Source organism: Sceloporus occidentalis, unplaced genomic scaffold (genome assembly GCF_023333645.1).
Source record: "Sceloporus occidentalis isolate IW3139 unplaced genomic scaffold, rSceOcc1.0.p SCAF_57, whole genome shotgun sequence".
NCBI lineage: Eukaryota > Metazoa > Chordata > Lepidosauria > Squamata > Phrynosomatidae > Sceloporus > Sceloporus occidentalis.
In genome coordinates this window covers 1,385,627-1,406,558 of record NW_028317037.1, presented here as the reverse complement: position 1 = coordinate 1,406,558, position 20,932 = coordinate 1,385,627, and the positions used below count along the sequence as shown (strand labels likewise).

General features: G+C 44.5%; 2 protein-coding genes across 2 annotated transcripts in view; both read right to left on the bottom strand.

The window, feature by feature from the left end:
- The window catches only part of LOC149287671 (uncharacterized), a 432,704-nt gene that overhangs the window by 223,683 nt on the left and 188,089 nt on the right, over nucleotides 1–20,932 (bottom strand). The window lies entirely within an intron of this gene.
- On the bottom strand, nucleotides 416–5,755 carry LOC149287674 (uncharacterized). Its single transcript, XM_089492611.1, has 3 exons — nucleotides 5,681–5,755; nucleotides 4,722–4,842; nucleotides 416–2,384 (listed from the first exon to the last, which is right to left on the bottom strand). Exons 1-3 carry the CDS (start codon nucleotides 5,753–5,755, stop codon nucleotides 1,063–1,065), a joined length of 1,518 nt encoding a protein of 505 aa, XP_089348737.1. The 3' UTR covers nucleotides 416–1,062.

Here is a 20,932-nt window from a genome sequence, read left to right as displayed (position 1 = left end):
TCGACCACATCGAATGTATTTACCTCAGCTTAAAGACTAGAGAAAGTCTTGGGAATCTGTTGGTTTACCATCCTCCCTGTTCCGTAACAGACTCCTTAGCCAAGCTGACACAACTGGTCTCAGAGCTGCTGCTGGAGTCGCTTAGGCTTTTGGTCCTGGGCGACCGCAACATCCCCCTCAAGGCCCCTCCTCAGCATGCGCAGGGATTGCCAGGGCCTAGCTGCTGCTGCTGCTTATTCCGCTGGCATCCTTTGTGGGAAAGGAAGGGGATTCAGCGGCCTCCCCTTCCTTCCCTCTTTTCTTCCTTTGAGAAGACTGCAATGGAGCCCAAGGTGCAGAGCTGGACTCAGGAGGGAAAGGCAGGAAAGGGAGGCTCTGTTTTGGAAATAAAGCTCTCTCTGTGTATCCTGTATGTTTGCCTCTGCTGTTCTTACGGATGGGAATGGAGCTGAGGAGAGAATAAAGGGTCAGTTTTGTGCATCAAAGAGTCCAGTGTGTTGAAAAAGTAAAGAACTTTATTGAGAACACATAGTCAGAAATTCAGTCTTTAAGCCAGAACTGCCCACTCCAAGTCAAACAATACATTCAAACCCCAAAACTTAAAACTCCACCCTCTTCCAATCCTAGCCCCCACCTCCAATTCCCACAGTCTATGCCCCACAGTAAACAAGCCCCTCTTTGCCATCCATAGAAACTAGACCCCTTTCTGTTAATACAAGCCTCCAACTTTCTTCAGCCAACATCCCAAACATTGCAAAAGCTATTATTGCCATAACTATTCTAGACAGCTGCAACAAATCCCAGCCCCCCATCTAGCTAACCTAGCTAACCTATACCATGACCCATAATCCCCAGCCATGACCCATAATCCCCAGTCAAATTTACAACCCAAACCAACTATCTATATTATTAGCAATTAAAATCTAAACTTAATAAAATACAACTTTAAAACCCAAAGAGACATATGGACAGACAAGCCTTACAAACAAAATCACAAGGGCTTTTCTTAGCAACACTGAATTAAAGTATTTTATATTCCTTATTGACAAAAATAATGTTAGTTTACTCCTGAGATTTGTATGGCTTCTCCCCTGTGTGGACTCTCTGATGTCTTACTAAGTGCGACTTCTGAGAAAAACATTTCTCACAATGCTGGCATTTGTATGGCTTCTCTCCTGTGTGACTTTTCTGATGTGTCATTAAGTGTCCCATCAAAGAAAAACATTTCCCACAATGCTGGCATTTATATGGCTTCTCTCCTGTGTGGACTCTCTGATGTATCAGGAGGCTTGACTTCCGGGAAAAACATTTCCCACAATGCTGGCATTTGTATGGCTTCTCTCCTGTGTGGACTCTCTGATGTGTCACTAGGTCTGACTTCAAAGAAAAACATTTCCCACAATGCTGGCATTTGTATGGCTTCTCTCCTGTGTGGACTCTCTGATGTGTCACTAGGTCTGACTTCAAAGAAAAACATTTCCCACAATGCTGGCATTTGTATGGCTTCTCTCCCGTGTGGACTCTCTGATGTGTCACTAGGTGTGACTTCGAGGAAAAACATTTCCCACAATGCTGGCATTTATATGGCTTCTCTCCTGTGTGGACTCTCTGATGTATCACTAGGTGTGACTTCGTAGAAAAACATTTCCCACAATGATGGCATTTGTAGGGCTTCTGTCCAGTGTGGACTCTCTTATGTGTCACTAGGTATGACGTCGTAGAAAAACATTTCCCACAATGCTGGCATTTGTATGGCTTCTCTCCTGTGTGGACTCTCTGATGTGTCACTAGGTCTGACTTCAAAGAAAAACATTTCCCACAATGCTGGCATTTATATGGCTTCTCTCCTGTGTGGACTCTCCGATGTCTCACTAGGTCTGACTTCAAAGAAAAACATTTCCCACAATGCTGGCATTTATATGGCTTCTCTCCCGTGTGGACTCTCTGATGTCTCACTAGGTCTGACTTCAAAGAAAAACATTTCCCACAATGCTGGCATTTATATGGCTTCTCTCCTGTGTGGACTCTCTGATGTCTCACTAGGTCTGACTTCAAAGAAAAACATTTCCCACAATGCTGGCATTTATATGGCTTCTCTCCCGTGTGGACTCTCTGATGTCTCACTAGGTCTGACTTCAAAGAAAAACATTTCCCACAATGCTGGCATTTATATGGCTTCTCTCCTGTGTGGACTCTCTGATGTATCAGGAGGCTTGACTTCCGGGAAAAACATTTCCCACAATGCTGGCATTTGTATGGCTTCTCTCCTGTGTGGATTCTCTGATGTGTCACTAGGTGTGACTTCGAGGAAAAACATTTTCCACAATGCTGGCATTTATGTGACTTCTTTGCTGTGTGGACTCTCTCATGACTAAAATATTCTTCTGTAAAAAAGGACAATGACAGTTTAGACTGAAAATCAGACTTAATAGAGGAGGGAGTTACCCCATGATGTAGCCCACATTAACCCCTCCTTATTTGAAATTTAATTAATGAAGTTGCTGTGTGGAACCCAAGCATGGCCCTGTTGCTTATGCCTCTAAATCCATGGAATGATTGTATCCTTACTCATAAGAGTTAGCAAAGAAGAGGCTGGATGGGGACTGCCTTGAGGGAATCAGTGGAAGCAGATAGTCAAAGGACTGTTGAAACAATATTCCAGGAAACATGTGCAAAAATACTTTGATTGATAGGTGGCATCATATCCTGTGAGACTGCCATAGAGTGCTGAGTCAGAGCACATGGCATGATGCAAGCTAACTGCAGAGGTCACTTCATGCTGTTTGGCACCAGGATATGAGTCACAACTAATACATTATATAGCTCACATGCGGATTGGTGTGGATTGGATTGGAGTTGTGTGTTCAAGAGATGGTGAAGTTCATGGAAGTCGGAGAGGAGAGCTTGCAAATATTTGTATTAATTTGTAACTCAAGATAGAGAACTTCCAAAGATTTCAGTGAAATCAACTGTGTTTGTGACTTACTTTTAAGTTTGAAAAGTGGTCAGTGCATTGCCAATATCTATATCTGGATATTTGCTTCCGTACTCTGCTATGTTATTGTTGAGCTGCATCTGGGAGCGTTACCCTCAGATTGTGCTGTATATTGGCTCATGAACACGATCAGAATTCACAGCCAAGAAGGACTGAGAGCCAGTGTGCTAATCCTTTTTGTCTGAGATATTTACACCAAGCTCCCAATGCATTCAATTTGGTTTCAGACCATTGTTCCCCCCAGGAAACATTCTAAAGCAATTTAAACCTTGTTGCCCTCAAGCAACAATTCCAGTGTGTGTGTGTGTGTGTGTGTGTGTTCTTTGACGTCAGTCCAATTACAGACAGTCGGTTTACATGGCTAAGCACCTCAATGCACTCGACAAACCCATTTGTCGCAGGAGCTCCTGACTTCTCTTCCCATTTCACACACTCAGCAATAGGAATCAAGATCCACCTAGGTAACGTATTACCATTATGAAAGTCTTACATCTCTTCACCACTTCCACCTGTTATCTAGTTCTTGTGCGTGTGTGTGAATGCTTATGTGTGTGTGTGTATTTTGCTTTTCACCTAAATAAAACATAAAAACCTATTTCAAATGCCTTTGGAGTTCTGTGGGCTTCCAGGCCTGGTGTAGTTGGGCTCAATCCCGAGGTCACTCTTGCCCCAACCAAACTATATATCTCCTTTCAGCTAAGCTAATTTCTTTCAACTCTATGATTCTATGTTAGAGATTCAGGGGAGTAATAGTGCAACTCTATTCTGCTTTGGTCAGGCCCTCACTTGGAATACTGTGTCCACTTCTGGTCACCATAATTCAAAAAAGGATGTTGAGAAGCTGGAGTGTATCCAAAGGAGAGCAATGACAATGGTGAAGGGTCTGGAAATCATCAAGCCCCTATGAGGAGTGGTTTAGGGAGCTGGGAATGTTTAGCCTGGAGAAGAGAAGGTTAAGAGTGGATATGTTAGACCTGTTCAACTATTTGAAGAGATACTGAGGATGGAGCAAGCTTGCTTTCTGCTGCTCTAGAGTAGGGTTGCTATGTCACGGATTTAGGTGGGACAATCCCATGTTTTGGCCTCCTGTCCTCCAGCTTGCTGCCCTTGTCCTCCAGCCCACTAACCTCCTCCATTTTGGCTTTCTTCCTGGCCCTTGAAGCTTGTAGTTTCCAATAGGAACCCACTGTGATTACAAGCCCCAGCGGTCATTGCGACCTGAAGTTCCGCCCCCAGAAGCTTCTCTGATTGGTTGCGAGGCTGGGAAGGGGGAGCGTCCACCCCATCCTGGTTTAGCCCAAGAAGAATATGGCAACCCTACTCTATAGCAAAGGACATAGAACAATGGTCAGAAGCCACAGGAAAAGAGGTTCTACCTAAACTTTAGAAGGAACTTCCTGAAAGTAAGAGCTATGCCATAGTGGAATATACCCCCTCAGAGCATGGTGGCATCTCGTTGTTGTTGTTGTTGTTATTATTATTATTATTATTATTATTATTAATTGTTAAAGTTCTCCTTCTTTGAAGGTCTGTAAATGCCTTTAAACAAAGGCTGGGTGGCCATCTGTCAGGGATGCTTTCAATGTGTTTCCTGCATGGCAAGGGGTTGAACCAGATGGTCCTTGTGGTCTATTCCAGATCTAAAGTGGAATCATAGTGCCATGATAATGTAGAATGAAAGGGCCCTCAGTCTTCATAGTAAGGGCAATGAATTCACCTTCCTTACCCACAGAGGCCACATTATCGTAATTCTCCATCATCACATCATTGTACATAAGTCTTTGCTTCTTTGTCAACAGTTTCCATTCCTCCTCAGTGAAATATACCACCACATCCGCAAAGGTCACCTACAATAAAAAATAGCCCTCATCCAGAGAACGACTAATAAAAGGGGAGGGAGGAGCAAATCCCAAAAATTATTTGATCACCTCAGAATTTTGTCCAGGAAATAAACTTTAAATTCTGTTAGTAAGAGAAAAGCTACTGCCTTTTAGACCCAGTTTATCTCGAATTCTTTCAATGTAATATACAATATAATCAACAATATAATTTTGACCATGGCTGGGATATTGATGATGGATTAGGATACTGTTTATTCCAACACATATAGTACATTTAGCCTCCAAACATTATAGTGCATTTAGCCATTTGTTGCCAAATTTCAGAGGCAAATGTCATTTCTAAAAAGCAGTTTTGGGGAGCACTGTGGGCTTGAGGGCCATGGGGCCACCCCCAATTTAGATCCAGAGACATTTCCCCATATCCCCCAACATTTCACAGATGGAAAGAACAAGACACATGTGGACAAGCAACGCCAGAAAGTGGTGGTCAAAGTTGTTTATGAGGAAGATCACACAAGCGGGGAAGGGCACAGCACTTTGCTTTTGCCTCAGACTTCTAGCAAGGACATGTCCCTGCCCCCTTCTTTCTTCTCCTCTCCCCACTTTTGAGTTGATGGGGTGCAAACTCCTTGGCATTCATTATGCAGAAATAGGAGTCAGCTGAAGAAGGGGGAAAGTGGGAGGAGGAGAGAGAAACCAGGACATTTTAAAAGCCTCCCAAATAATGGGGTGACAGAGGATTAACCAGGACTGTGTCTGCCAAACTCGGATAGTATTGTATTTCATTCCTTTCATAAATTGGCCCATCAGTGATCCAGACGAAGCTAATAGGTTAGTGACTCACCAAAGAGCTGTTGTACCTTGGCAGCCTCTTCCTCTTGGAGCCCAACTCCCTCCGGTTGGCCTCTGTGTCGGCCATCAGGTCTGCGGGGGGGGGGGGGGGCTGGTCGTCCTGCACTTGGGTCACGTCCAGAAAGAGAGGGCCCAAAGCCGTGTACAAGGAGGCCGAGATGAAGGTCCTGAGAAAAGGGACCAAGGTTAGGCTTGGTTTGGCAAGAAACCCTACAGCGCTCAGACACAGAGAACAGCATCCTGCTGGTGACATACGCAGGTCACATATATCTCCTTTGGGCCGATGCAGAGGTGGGTATCATGCCAGACAAATCTAATCTCCATAGATGATCCTGGTAGATGAAGGGAATGCTGTGGATATAGTATATCTTGATTTCAGTAAGGCCTTTGACAAGTATCCCCTTGTCATTCTTGCAAACAAGCGATTTTGGGCTGCAACAATGGAAGTATAGTGTCTAAATCTGTCATCCGCCAGCCTGAGAGGGAGTTCACCAGGCAGGTCCAGCTCCATCAGGGCTAGCCTGAAGGAAGGAGACTCCGCCCTCTATAACTGCCATCCGCAGGCCTGAGAGGGAGTTCACCAGGCAGGTCCAGCTCCATCAGGGCTAGCCTGAAGGAAGGAGACTCCGCCCTCCATAACTGCCATCCTTCTGCCTGAGAGGGAGTTCACCAGGCAGGTCCAGCTCCATCTGGGCTAGCCTGAAGGAAGGAGACTCCACCCTCTATAACTGCCATCTGCCGGCCTGAGAGGGTGTTCACCAAGCAGGTCCAGCTCCATCTGGGCTAGCCTGAAGGAAGGAGACTCCGCCCTCCATAACTGCCATCTGCCAGTCTGAGAGGGAGTTCGCTAGGCAGGTCCAGCTCCATCAGGGCTAGCTTGGAAGAAGGAAGAGCCCCCCCCTCCAATCCATCTGCCTTGGTCCAGGCCTCAGAGGGAGCGAAGAACCACTGGACCTCATCCCCTTTCCCTCCACCATTCCCTTCTCCTTTTGTTTCGTGTCTTTTAGATTGTAAGCCTGAGGGCAGGGAACAGTCTGATTAAAAATAATAATCGTAAGCCGCTCTGAGAGCTATTAGGGCTGAAGGGCAGGGCATAAATACGTAAATAAATATTAAATCAAGGGAAGTAATAGTGCCACTCTATTCTGCTCTCTCAGGCCCCACCTGGAATATTTTGTCCAGTTCTGGGCACAGTTCAAAAAGGACTTTGAGAAACTGGAGCTTGTCCAAAGGAGGGCAACTAAAGTGGTGAAGAATTTGGAAACCATGCCTTATGAGGAATGACTTAGGAAGCTAGGGATGTTTAGCCTGGAGAAGAGAAGGTTAAGAGGTGATATGATAGCTCTCTTTAAATTTTTGAAGGGATGTCATATTGAGGAGGGAGCAAGCTTGTTTTCTGTTGCTCCAGAGACTAGGACCCAGAACAATGGATGGAAACTACAGGAAAAGAGATTCCACCTCAACATTAGGAGGAACTAACTGACAGTAAGGGTTCTTAGACAGTGGAACAAACTCCCTCCTTGGAGTGCAGTCGAGTCTCCTTCCTTTGAGGTCTTTAATCAGAGGCTGGATGGCCATTTGTCAGGGATGCTTTGATTGAGAGTTCCTGCATGGCAGAATGCGGTTGGACTGGATGGCCCTTGGGGTCTCTTCCAACTCTATGAATCTATGATTCTATGATTTATATCCCAGATGGAGAAACGCCGGTCCCTGGGCTGGATAAGACCTGCATTTCTTCAATGATCTGATCAATGGCTTCCCCTCATTAGGCCCCCTTCCCCATTTAGACACTGGTGAAAATAATCATTTCATTTTTACAAATGAGACAAATCTCTGAGCTTAACTGCTGTGTTTATAATATAATAATATAATAATAATAATACATTTATTTATATGCCACTTTTCCAAAAAGATCAAAGCAGTTTACAAATGGACAATTACAAGATTTGTGTGTTTGTGTGTGTCAGTCATAGCAGGAGCATGAAGTATGTACCTCCTTCCTCTGCTTGCTAAATCCACACAGAAATTGAGGCATGTACATTTGTGTGCATTGTTTCTGAATGGATCTATTGTCAAAATCACAATTTCTTCACTTTTCCTTGTATATTTTTTTAAAAGATGCACAATGCTAAATATGTTGCACTTATACAACAAAAGTCTATAAATGTATAGGTTTATGAATGAAGATTGCATCCTTGATTATGCTCATTTTTGGGAAGTGAAGACCTATGTAAATTCATTATATAAACCCAGTGAAACAAATATCTCACAAAGCTCTAGTAAACAACACGTACACACACAGTCCCCACACAAAGGACTCACTGGCGCACTGTGTGTCTGGGGTCTGGAAATCTCACTTCCACCTTCTGGGAAGACAATGCTGCCAGAGACTGGATTTGGGGCTTTATTCCTGCAAAGCATGGGCTCAGTCTCTCAGCTGAAGCCCTTCCACACAATCCTGGACTGAAACATTTAAACAAAGGTCCTCTTTCAGCTCCAGGAATAAAGGCCTACCTTCAGTACAAAGACCCTGATTCCTGCATCCCCAGAAAGGCCTCTCCTGCAGTCCTTTATGGCCGGAGCTTCCCTGGGTCAGAGGCCGTCTCCTCAGCCGTAGAGAAGGGTTGCTCTGAGTGCGAAGGAGGAGGAGGTCCAAGGGCTGAGGGAGGGAAGGCAATGGGGAAAAGGTCAGTGCCAATGGCCATGGAGGGCAGAAGGTGACAATGCCTAGGAAACGCCTCTGAGTCACAGCCATAGTAACTCCTGGTAGTAAATAGTCCAGGAGGCTGAGGGGGGGCGGTTGTCTCCTTTCCCAAAGTGGGTTGAAAGGACCAGTTCCCATGGGGCCCCATGACCTCTGAGCAAATCTATGGGAGACGCTGCCTCCAAGAGCATTGGAGGAGTCTCTGTCTGGATGGCCATCACTTCGGAGGACTTGGAGGACAGAATGGGACTGACTGTTTGGCCCTTGGGGCTCCCCTCCAGCCTTAGGAGCCTATGAAGCCTACCTTACAAGGTTGTTGTGGGAGTTAATGACAAGACAATTACTACACAAGAATGGCCACCTTTTAGCAGCTTACAATAAAAATATCCATACAATACAAAAAAAAACATGTTTCATGATCTCCAAAACCCTTCCTAACACTCCCATCCAAAATAAAATACCATTAAATTATTGGACAGTTATTGAAACAGTTATTAAAACAGGGATAGTAGCAAAAGCCCAATGTTAGTGAAGAAGAATAATAAGGCTTGTATTAAAACTATCCTCCTCATTTCTGATCCCTTTTAAAGCCCATGTTCTGCAGAAGGAGAAGAGCTGTGTAATAAGAAAACACTCTCAGAAAGGACACACAAAGAGACACACTTCCTCCCTTTTGGCCCAAGGAGCCTGGCCTCCTTCTCTCTCTGGAGCCTCAGGAGAGAAAGAGAGGCCTTTGTTCAACTGAGGCTCAGAGAAGGTTCCAGAATATTATTCCCCACAGACACAAGCAGCACAAAATGGCGGTTGGAATACAAAATGGCCGCCTCTGCCTGAGTAGTAGATACTCTAAGGAGATGATTATTATAAATAACAAAATATAACTGAAATATAAGTCCTACAAGATATTAAGAATCTTGCAGGTACAGTATTTGCAAGTATATAATATTCAATTCACACAAGCTATTAAAATAATAAATAGACCTAAACATCCAATTCTGAGCCTAACTTCCAAGATCCGCTCTTTAACTCTCTCTCTCTCGATCTCCAACCGACACAATTCCCCCAACTGTCTCTTGGTCTCTCAGGCCTTATATCTCCTTCTCACGGAAGCTTCCAGAAGAACCTTCATCTTGCTCTCTGATTCGTCAAGAGAGCCTTCCGTAGCAGTGATGTCACTCTGTGTTGGATGTGGGATTCCAGCCAATGAGATCTAGGGATGGTGGGAGGGACTGGGATTCCAGCCAATCAGGGCCAGGAATGGTGGGAGGGACAGGGACTCCAGCCAATGGCAGCCCTCAGAGTGTCCTCAGGAGGACTTCTTCTGTTCCTAAAAGAGCATTGAACCCATGGCTTTGAGATAGGGCTTGATGCAGTGATGCTCCTGATGAAGGCAGTTGGTTTGTAGCCATGATGAAAGGCAGCCATTCCTAATGACTGAATAGTGGTCTTCCTATTTCTATTCCCAGGGAAGGGAAGAGGGCCCTGGAGTGTTCTCTGCCTTGGATCCAAGGAGAACTTGACCTCTGTACAGACTAGAAATCAAACACAGACATAAATCAATGGATAATAAAGGCTGCCCTAGACTTCTGTCAGTTCATTGAAGCAGATTGGGAAGACCTCCATCTAGAGGATCAGGGACCAAGATGGCAGCCTTGTCTTTCCCTCTCTCCCCATTCTTGAAGATCCAGGAAGCCAAGGAAAAGGGAAGGGAGGATATCCCAATGTATCCCACTCTGTTGATATCCTGAAGTGATCAAATCATATTCGGGATGCTCTGTGTCCTTCCTCCCCTTTTGCTCAGTCAGTCTCTGGATGAGGGCTACCTTCTGTTGCAGATCTCCTTTAGAGACATGGCAGTCTTCTTCTCTGAGGAGGAAGGGCCACTCTTGAGTCCGGAGCAGAAGTTTCTGTACAATGAGGTGATGATGGAAACCTATGGAAATATCTCCTCTCTGGGAAAGGAACTTGGATCCATTGCTCTTCCTTCAGAACAGGGGGCCTTGCATGCTACATACATGGCTCTATGATTCCACTTTAATGGTCAAAGCAACATCCTGGGAATCTTGGGATTTGTACTTTACTTTACGGAGCCAATAGAGCTCTCTAGTTATGATTGTAAATGCCCTTTGCCAAACTACAAATCTTAGGATATACTAGGAAAGAACCATGGCACTTGATATCTTTTGGACCCAAATGATCTTCATTACATCCCTTAGCAAGGTTTCAGGTCTTTTTGATCTGTGTTTCAGTGTTTCTATGTTCTGGAGAGGCCTCTAATAGCCTCTTGGGAAGAAGGCCTCCCTTGGTCCTCCTACAAGGGCTCAGAGTGGCCCAACAGTGACAAAACTGCCTCCGCTTCTCCTAAGGCATTTTGGGGGATATTGAGGGGCAAAACGTCATTTAGGTTTTTTCAAGGTGGTCCAATGGGGGTTGCCTCTGAGGTCCCTTTTGGGCCCAGTCTGGCTCCTAATCCCCAACAGCTGCCCAGCCCTGTCTTGGAGGTGTCTTCAGGTTGTTTCAAGGCTCCTCTCTTGAGCCCTAACCCCACCAAATTGGGAGTCCTCAGGTCCCTTCCTCAGCCTTCCTATGGATTGATTGCTATATCATTATCTTACATGTCTCACTAAATGGGAATGAAAATGTCTATTTCCTGCACCATACTTTTTGTGTGTGTGAGAGAGAGAGAATGTGAAAGACAGAATGGCAGGAGGAGATGCTGAAACTGAAATACAGAAGCAGTGCAGATGGAAAGAGAGCAGGAAGGAAAATTGGAGAGAGGAGGGAGAAATGGAAGGAGATCAGGAAAGTGGAAGCGAGGAGGAGAGAGCAGGAGCAAAGTCTAGCTCTCTTTGGACAGGAAAGTAACTCAGGGAAAGTCCACAATAGAGCCAGGAGAGGTGTCCATAAAACAGCTAGAGGAGTATTGTCAGACAGCCATGAACCTGAAAAACATTAACAACTAAATAAGTAAACTGGTGGGAACCAGCTCAAGTCCTTGTTTTCAGACATTTTAAGGTATTCCATGTAGCAATTATGACTCATATCTATGAAGGGAGGGAAAGGGAAAACTAAAACTCCTTTATCTCTTGTTTCTTTTCATAGTAGAGCTTGCTTAGATCCATTGTAGATTCCAGAGACCTCTCCTCTCAAGATGCTGAGATGAGTATTTTCTGTCTTTCCTCTTCTTTGTAGAAGAAGTTGTGGCTCACCAGAGAATCGACATTCTGGAGAAACCATACAAATGCCAGCAGTGTGGAAAATGATTCGCTTGGAGGTTTCACCTTATTTTACATCAGAGAGTCCACAAAGGAGAGAAACCACACAAATGCCAGCAGTGTGGAAAATGATTTCCTCAGAACTCACCTTATGGAAGATCAGAGAGTCCACACAGAAGAGAAACTTTACAAATGCCAGCAGTGTGGAAAATGCTTTGCTTAGAAGTCAGACCTTTTGAGACATCAAAGGGTCCACACAGGAGAGAAACCATCCAAATGCCAGGAGTGTGGCAAGTGTTTTGCTTCAGGTACCAACCTTACACACCACCATAGCATTCATATAGAAGAGAAGCTATAGAAAAGAAAGACTGTGGAAAAAGTTTTTCTCAGAAGTTACACTTTTAGAGGCATCCAAAAATCCACATTAGGGACAAAGTGTGCAAATGTTAGTGGTTGAAAATACTTTTTTGGAGAAGCAACCTTCATATATTTTGTTGTATTTTGTAAAGGTCTATTGCAATCTTCATTTATACTACTTCTGCTACAAAATTGTTGGTTTGAAAGTATCTTGCCCTTATAGGGACATTCAATAAACCTTTGCATTAATTGAAGCATTCTCATTCTTCGTTTCATATCTTGAATCTGTGAAAGACAGCATTAATTATGGAACATCAGTATTTATTAAAAATATATTTTTTATTAAAAGTCAGAAACAATAAACATAAAACTTAACTCATCAGACAACAAAAATACAAATAAAACACACTAATACCATGGAAATATATCACTTCCACTCCTCTCTGTTGGTTCTTATATTTATGTATACTGGCTTTTATATAAACCTTATTCATAATAAAAATGTAATTGTTTTGCATATATATGTCTTAAAATGGTGATTTCTATATTTCCTTACTTTATTTATATCTATTATTCCTTTATTTCCTTATATACATACATATTAATCTATACTTCTAGGTCCTTATCCTTGATCATATATATGTATGTATGTATCTGAAGTCGGAATCTATATTGCAGTCTATCGTATTACATTATCTCAGTCTATCTAACCCCCTAAATTACTTCACCATTAACATTTCTTGTTATTTAATTTATTTTGCATATCTTTCTTTGTATACCTTTTAAATCTTATCTATCACAACATAATTTTATATATTCAGATATTCACATACTTACACAGATCTCAAGTGTTATTTTTCACCAAGTTCCAGTACAAGGTGTTGGTTATAACCTTTAAAGCCCTACATGCAAAATTGCATCTATTCAAACTCCCTCTACAGAAAATGTACTTTTCATTCAGTTCCTTGACTGTTTGTGTTAACTTTTTCAATAGAGCAAAGTTCCATATTCTTACATACCATGAGATGACGTTTAATACATTTCCTGATTTCCACTAGTGTACTATTAACTGTCTAGCAGCTAAAGGTAAAAGTACAATTGAACCCAGTTATGTGACAACTGAGCATCAGAACCAGAGGAAATGTTCAACAGTGCAATATATATATATATATATATATATATATATATATAATTTGAAATAATATAATTTTTTGAAACCCACTACTGAAGGCAAGTGATCAAAATTCACCTCCCATCCCTGCACACTGGAATGAACCTTTACTGAGCCATCCTATAATGCAGTGGTTCCCAAACTTTGTTCCTCCAGATGTTTTGGACTTCAGCTCCCAGAATTCCTGACTTTGGACCAAATTGGTGGGTGCTTCTGGAAGCTGAAATCCAAAACACTAGGAGGGCCAAGGTTTGGGAAGCACTGCTATAATGGATATCAGTTCTTGTAAGGCCAATGGGACCTACTCCTACTTAAGCAAGTCCTGGATTGCAACCTCAGCCATGAATTCAGACATTCCCTGGTACTATCATTCCAATGGGAAGTAACCTTAAAGGTAACAATCAAGGCAACAAATAAAAAATAGGAAAATATATATTTTATTGGAAATAAATAAATAAATAAATAAATGTGAATATGTTTTAAGAATACTAATGAAACTAAAGGCAGGATAATTTCCCAAGATTATGAATGAAAGGATAGACTCAATCACGGTTGCCCTGAGCCTGCAGGACCTAAGCAAGGTGATTGATAAAGAAGGTGAGATCTGGAGGTCTGTCATTTATAGGGTTCCCATAAGTCAAAGTCGACTTGATGACAGTTGACCACAAATGAACTAATGTGTCCCTAATTGTAGGATGGGAAGCTATTCAGTGCCTAAATAGAGTTCTTTTAGTTTTAAGAGTCCTCAGCCTAAGGGTAGCCGTAGTGGTCGGCAATCGCCATTTCTTTCTCCCTTTCCCTAAACCTGTCCCTGCCCAGCTTGGTCCAGCAGGCCGCCTCTGCTCTCTCCCTCTGGGCCTGCCACTTCATCTTCTCTCGGATGGGCCACTGCTCCTCCGTGATGGGCTTGGAGACCTCCAGGTCAGGAGGGGGTGTCCTCCATGGGATGAAGGTGTCCCCTTTGTAGGGTGGAGATGGAGGAGGGTCAACAGGGAGAAGGTCACTTCTTCTGGCTGGGGGTGAGGAAGATCTGCAGGTAGGCCTCCAAATCTTCTCCATGGTCAAAGCTGGCCCAGAATAGAGAGTTGTTGTTTTGGGGTAATGCACTCTGTCTCTTCTGGTTTGGAAAGGCTGAGAAGAAGGCAGCTTGGGATGAGGTATCTGGGTTGCAAAAAAGGATATGTCGGCAGGCTTGAGTAGGGCTGGCTTCCTTGTTGCTGGTGGTGGCGACTGGGAGCAGAGAGCTTCTGGTGGCCTCAGCTGTGTGGCTTTGGTTGAGGTCCCTGCGTACGGCCGTGATGGCACAGAAGGGAAAGGCACCTGTTTCGGCAGAGACGGCTTCATTTTGGGTAAGGTTGGCTGAGGCAAGGAAGATCCTGGTGGCTCCGCTACTGATCTTGAGCTCGGGCTCCGTGGTATTTTGGGCAGTGGCTTCCCCATGCCTCCCCACAAGAAGGCCAGTATAGGCAGGGGTTTCTCTGCAATGGCTCCCGATGGTGGCCTCTTTTCGGGGTGAGTCATTTTCCTGGGGACACTTGGAAGCTTCTTCCCCAAGGGGTAGAACACATGGACGGACTCCATCATTTGCAGAGCCAGACTGCTCTTGGGGATGTCTTGGGCGGTTCTGCTTTTGCCATTTTCATGTGTCTCTTCTTCCCTTGAACGCCTCTGACAGGAGCATTGGGCTTCCCTTTGCCTTGATCAACAGTCTTAGACAAACCTTTCTCAGATTTTAGGTCTTGGGGCTTTGCCTTTGGAGCAGCCGTCACCATCGCCTTGTCCTTCAGGGTTCGGCGGAACGGACTCAACCTGGACAGAAGTGGCACTCAGTGATGGAGGTGAAGTTGCACTAATGCTCCAAGGAGCTTGCCCTCCATTTGCTCTTGGCATGACCATCACCACTGAGGAGTTGCTCTGAGATGTTTGGGTTGAACCCTCGGCTGGCTGTGTGTTTGGCGACTGATCTGTAATACACAAAAAGGAAGAAGACAGGCGCATAAATGGTGGCCCTTCCTGATCAGCCATAAGAAGACACTTGACCTAAACTACACCAATTGATTATGCCATTGCATTTAGTGGGACTTGAGCATCCATGGATTTTGGTATGCACAAGGTATTCTGGAAACCAAACCTCAGTGGATGCCAAGGGCCCACTGTATTTCTATAGTGTAGACCCATCCTAAGAGAAAATAATCTAGAGGGATTGGATCGATCCATCTTGCAACCAAGAGACCCCACAGAACTAGGACCACCTCCACATTCCAGAGTAACCCCTGGATCCTAGGAAGCCAGAGAATGTTTTGATGCAACATGGATTCCAGAGCAACAGTCAGTTGGCTAGAACTGAACTGAACTGAAGGTGCCTGGAGGACTAATGTCTGTTATGCAACTCAAACCAAAACAAGAGTAAAAATCAGCACCTGAATTAAATTAAATATTCTCCTAATACAGATACATATCTGTATTTTCTGTAGACATCAGAACTACTCTTCAATGAATCCGTTGTTGTGTGCTTTTCAAGACATTTCCAACTTACGGCAACCCTAAGGCAAACCTGTCATAGGGTTTGCTTGGCAAGATTTGTTCATAGGAGGTTTGCCATTGCCTTCCTCTGAGGCTGAGAGCAAGTGACTTGCCCAAGCTCATCCAGTGGGTTTTATGGCTGGGACTCGAACCCTGGTCTCCAGAGCCATAGTCGAACACTCAAACCACGACACAACACTGGCAGTCTTCTAAACCTCCCGTCACCTTTCAAAGACACTTCAGTACTTCCCCTGTGCTATAAATAAATAAGACAACCCCCTAAGTTCTGCTGTGTCTTTGCTCCTCTTCCTCTCAATTCTTGGTGTTTTCACTCAAATTTAACATATAGAGATTCAGTACTTCTTGTCTTCTTGGTCAAGGCAAGGTCCTACTGAACCTGGAAGGTTTTGGTCAACCTAACTCCTACCGATCTTATTGGGGCAGCACTGTGTCCTCTAGTTCTGGATCTCCTTTACCCCCCCCCCCTTTTTTTTTTATTGAGTTACTGTCACCCTTTTCTCCCTCCGTTTCCAAGAGTTTCCCCTTCCCTAGGCTAGCCCTGTGACTTTATCCTTTCTCCAAACCTTTTTCCACCGCTAGGTTTTAACTGCAATAAATGAACTGATGGTCCATCTGAACATCTAGGTATCCTCATTGCTTACCTGCCATGCTGAAATCAAAGAAACGGCTGGAGACCTGGACTCCTGACCTCCTCACTGTTGAAGTGTCCAGTAAGGAATGGCCAGTAGGAAGATGAAACATGGTTTAGTTCTGTTTCTATGGTAATTCTGGAGGTTGTGAAGGTGGAGGAATGGAGACAAAGAACCATCTAGGCTGCAAGATTCTACAAAGGCCAGAGGAGGAGGAAGAGGAGACCTAGGGCAACTTCCAAAAACTGGGGGAAGAAGGTGAAATTGGGATCATATCACCCTTCCTGGCGGACAACTCCGTTTCACAAGCTTTTTAAAAAAATAAATTTTATTCTTTTATATATTTTATATACATACACACACACACACACACACACACACACACACAAATAATACATAGAAAAACAAACAAACAAATCACTCATAAAGTACATTTGATACTTCCTAAAACCAACCTTTTCACCGATTCATTTACTCACTAAAGCATATCTTCTTTAAATAGTTCTTTTTCCATATTTTAATCAGTTTACCTTTCCAGTGTCTACATGATCGTCTTATACTCTGGTATTCTGATTTCTACTCACTTCCTTTCTTTCCCCTCTTTCCCCCTCAGATACTTATAAATGGGATATCCTCCCCACTTCTTCTTTATGTATACATAGACTACATCCCACTTTTCCAAATAAATGGGCTCCTTGAGGACACAATGCAAATGTTGGAAGGGTTCCCTCTCCTTAATTTCAGCATAAGGGACAGATGAAAGGAATAATTTAAATATAGATCCAGCAAGAGGTTGTTGCTAGTAAAGTATGACTTTGAGCATTTGCTCAGAGTTCTATAGGTATACTGCAAGCCAACAAGGCATTTTAATGAAGCTAGCTGCATCAGGAGAATACAGTTGAGTACATAATAAAATAAGATAATTAAATAATTAAATAATTAAAAATAATTAAAAAATGAGAGCTAACTTGGCTTAGTGGCTTGAGTGTTGGACTAGGGCACTCATGGCTCGGCCATAGAAGCCCACTGGGTGACCTCATGCAAGTGACACTCTCTCGGCCTCAGAGGATGGCAATGGCAAACCCCCTTTGAAGAAAGTTGCCAAGAAAACCCAAATATAGGTGAATGTCTTAGGGTTGCCATAAGTCAGAAACAACTTGAAGCCACACAACAACAACGACACATAATAAAATATAGTACAGTATATGCAATATAGCTGTCAATAAGCCATATGAAACGAATGTATGTAATACTGTACATTTTCTTGAACGTTCTGTCTGTTGCAGTGCCTTGTTATCCTTTGCCGTTATGATACTGGGTCACTTCTTCGGCGTGCGGTGTAGTCTCTTCTTTGGAGGTTTTTAAACAGAGGCTGGATGGTCATCTGTCAGATGTGCTTTGGTTGTGAGTTCCTGCATGGCTGAATGGGGTTGGACTGGGTGGCCCTTGGGGTCTCTTCTTCCAACTCTAGGATTCTATGATCAATTCTCCGTCTACTAGGTAAAAATAATAGACACATTTACCAGCATGATCACTGTCCAGAGTGTTGAATCCATCAAATGGATTAAGCTAGTCTTTTTGTGTAAGCATAGTTGGAATGGAGGCAGATGCACCCCCAGAATTCCATAGTGTCCAGCCATGGAAGTAAAAATGGTGTCAAACTGCTTTATTTATGCACCCTTTAATCTCTTTCTTATGCTTCGCAGGAACAATTATTTGCAGGCTCATTCCATCCAGTCCATTGTTGTGGGCCTTTGAGTCCAATGTAACGTCGAAGGTGAAGTCAAAGGCTTTCATGGCTGGCATCCATAGCTTTTTGTGGGTTTGTGGGTGAGCCTAGGCGACTCCAGCAGCAGCTCCGAGACAAGTTGTGTCAGATTGGCTAGGGAGTCTGTTAAGCAATGGGGTGGACAGTATACCAACAGAATCCCCAGACTTTCCCTGGTCTTTAAGCTGAGGTAAATACATTCGATGTGGTCCATCTTATGGATAGGTATCCTGGCCAAAGCAAGATTGTCTTTATGGTCCAAGGCCACTTCCCCCATCACCCACATCCCTTTACCTGCTCAGTGACGGAGAACCCGGCTGGTAAGGCCTGCTCCCAGATGGCTGAGCTATCATCACCCAGCCAGGTCTCCGTGAAGCAAGCCAGGTCAGCCTCTTTGTCCAGTAGGTGATCATGGACTATGTGCATCTTATTTTTGGCTGACCTGGCATTACACATGAGCAGGGAAAGGTTCTGTGGTTAATCTGGTATGCTCTCCAGCTCTATTGGGATAGCAGGTTGAATGGAAGGGGAGAGAGATATCAAACATTGATCTCTCCTTCCTCTGTAACGACATTTCACCCTGTTAGCACCATATCTTCCGTTACCCCACACAACTTGTATAGCCACTCCATAATCAATATCCCTTGCCTCCCCCAAGTCACCATCTGAATGATATTCTCCTTGTCCATGCCCATCTCCCTCCAAGTGTCCCACCACAGATCTGTCCAAGAACATAAGAAATAATAGTACACAAGGAAAAAGAGAACAGCCAATTGGCATCCTCTGGCCTTGGACCGGTGAGGGTTGTTCCCGGGGCAGGCTGAAGGGACCCTTTACAGTGGCACCCACAGCCACAGCCACCAGTCACCACCGTGTTCCAGCCACCGGGAACCAGGGATGTTAAGGGAGAGAAATCACTATAGTACCGTCTCAGTTCTTCAGGCAAGAAGCATCAGGCTAAAGTCACAATGGACCAGTCTCCAGGTATGGAACACCAGCCTGCACTCATAATAGTCCCGTCTCAATCCATCAAGCAAGGAGCATCAGCCTGAGATCACAATGGATTAGTCTCAATCCTTCAGACAAGGAGCATCAGTATGAGCACTCAATGGTCCTGTCTCAATCCTTCAGGTAAGGAGCATCAGCCTGAAGTCACAGAGAACCAGTCTGAAGTCATTATTGTGACAGGCAATCCTGAAGTCTCCATTGTGACAGGCAATCCTGAAGTCACTATTGTGACAGAAACAAAATTCAAAATGACCTGAATAAACTGCAAAGCTGGGCCAAAGTTAATGATATCAGCCTTGTGGGAAATGCTTTGCTCACAGTTCAAACCTTTCAGTTCATCAGAGAGTCCACACAGGAGAAGAACCTTGGAAATGCCATGGAAGTTAAAGTGGTGTCAAACTGGATTACTTCTGCCGTGCGGATGCAGCCTATGTGTTGCCACCTGGCCCACCGTATAAGCCACCAGATGGCAATGCTCTCCTGGCTCCCTTTGTCACAAGACCCTCTTTTCTCCTCTCTGTCTCCTATTCCCCAGCTCCTGGTGAAGTTTTTGGGGCCAGGATTAAGAAGGGAAGATGCATGTGGGGTATGGAAGGAAACTTGGCAAGCAATTGCACTGAAGCCAACTTGTTTATTTCAGCCTGAGCTCCATGGATCTCCATCCTCTTCTTCAGACTCCTTGGTGAAAGGCAGTCTTCCCAGCAGAGAAGGCCAGGTCCTCCTATAGACTGGGATGTTTGGACCTCCTCTGCTGGAAATGGAGGCATCATCGTTCCAGGTGAGGACCAAGGTTCATCCTCTTCAAATCCCACAAAAGGCTCCTGTGAAATGCCTGAGACTGAGAAGGGAAGGGTCTCCCTTCCTTCTCCCTACAAAGAGTGGGGCTGGACTGGGAAGGGCTACTGGATCCCAGGCTGAGGAGGGGGGACTGAGCATCCTCTTCTTCCTTTTGGCAGCCATTTTCCTCCTGGGAATGGCCTAGGCCCCCTCCTCCTCCTCTTTCTTTCTCCTTCTTCTGGAAGGACTGAGGAGCCAGTTTCCTGGCAGAAACTCTTGTTTTTACGAGGAAAAAAAAGCTGCTCACTGGGTACAGATTTTTGGGTGATGCTATCTATCTATCTATCTATCTATCTATCTAATCTATCTATCTATCTATCTATCTATCTATCTATCTATCTATCTATCTATCTACTGTTTCAGGCTCTATACGGATGTTGAGAATGGAATTGCTCAATTCAGCACCATAAAACCAATATTTTCTTGGGGAAAAGATCTCAAGATCTATCCATCCATTCAAGTGTGTGCATGGAGAGAGTGATAGATACATGCAAGGCAGGGGCAGAGTGTGGAATTCTGGGAGAGGAGGCTGGTGGTTGGCTTAGAGCCAACCCCTTGGCTCTAGAAGGCTGTTGGGTTTGTCTGTTGGCTGGTTAGGAAGATGGGCTCCTTCTGGGTTTCCTTGGCAGGGCAGGGAAGGTGGGGGACTCCCCAATTTGGTTCCTCTGTGTGAATGATGATTGAGGGGGAAGAGCCCCCATTTTGGAGCCAATGATTGGGGGCTGGAGGGTCTTCGGTAGGGAGGCAGCTTTGGGGACTTGAAGGAGGGAGGGGGCTCCTCAAAGCCCTTTTTACCTTTGGATCCTTCTCCCCTCCATGGCCATGCCTCTCTCCAAGGGTCATCCTGCCCTCTTTTCTCATAATAACCCCCCAAGTACCTGGGCCCCAATGAATCCCCGAAAGCAGGGGCAGGGAAGGAAAGAGGGAGAGGAGGCCTGGTATGTCCCCTGACTTCTCTGAGGGGGAGAACAGTGGCTTCCTTCTTTCTTATAACCCCCAAGGGCCCCCAGA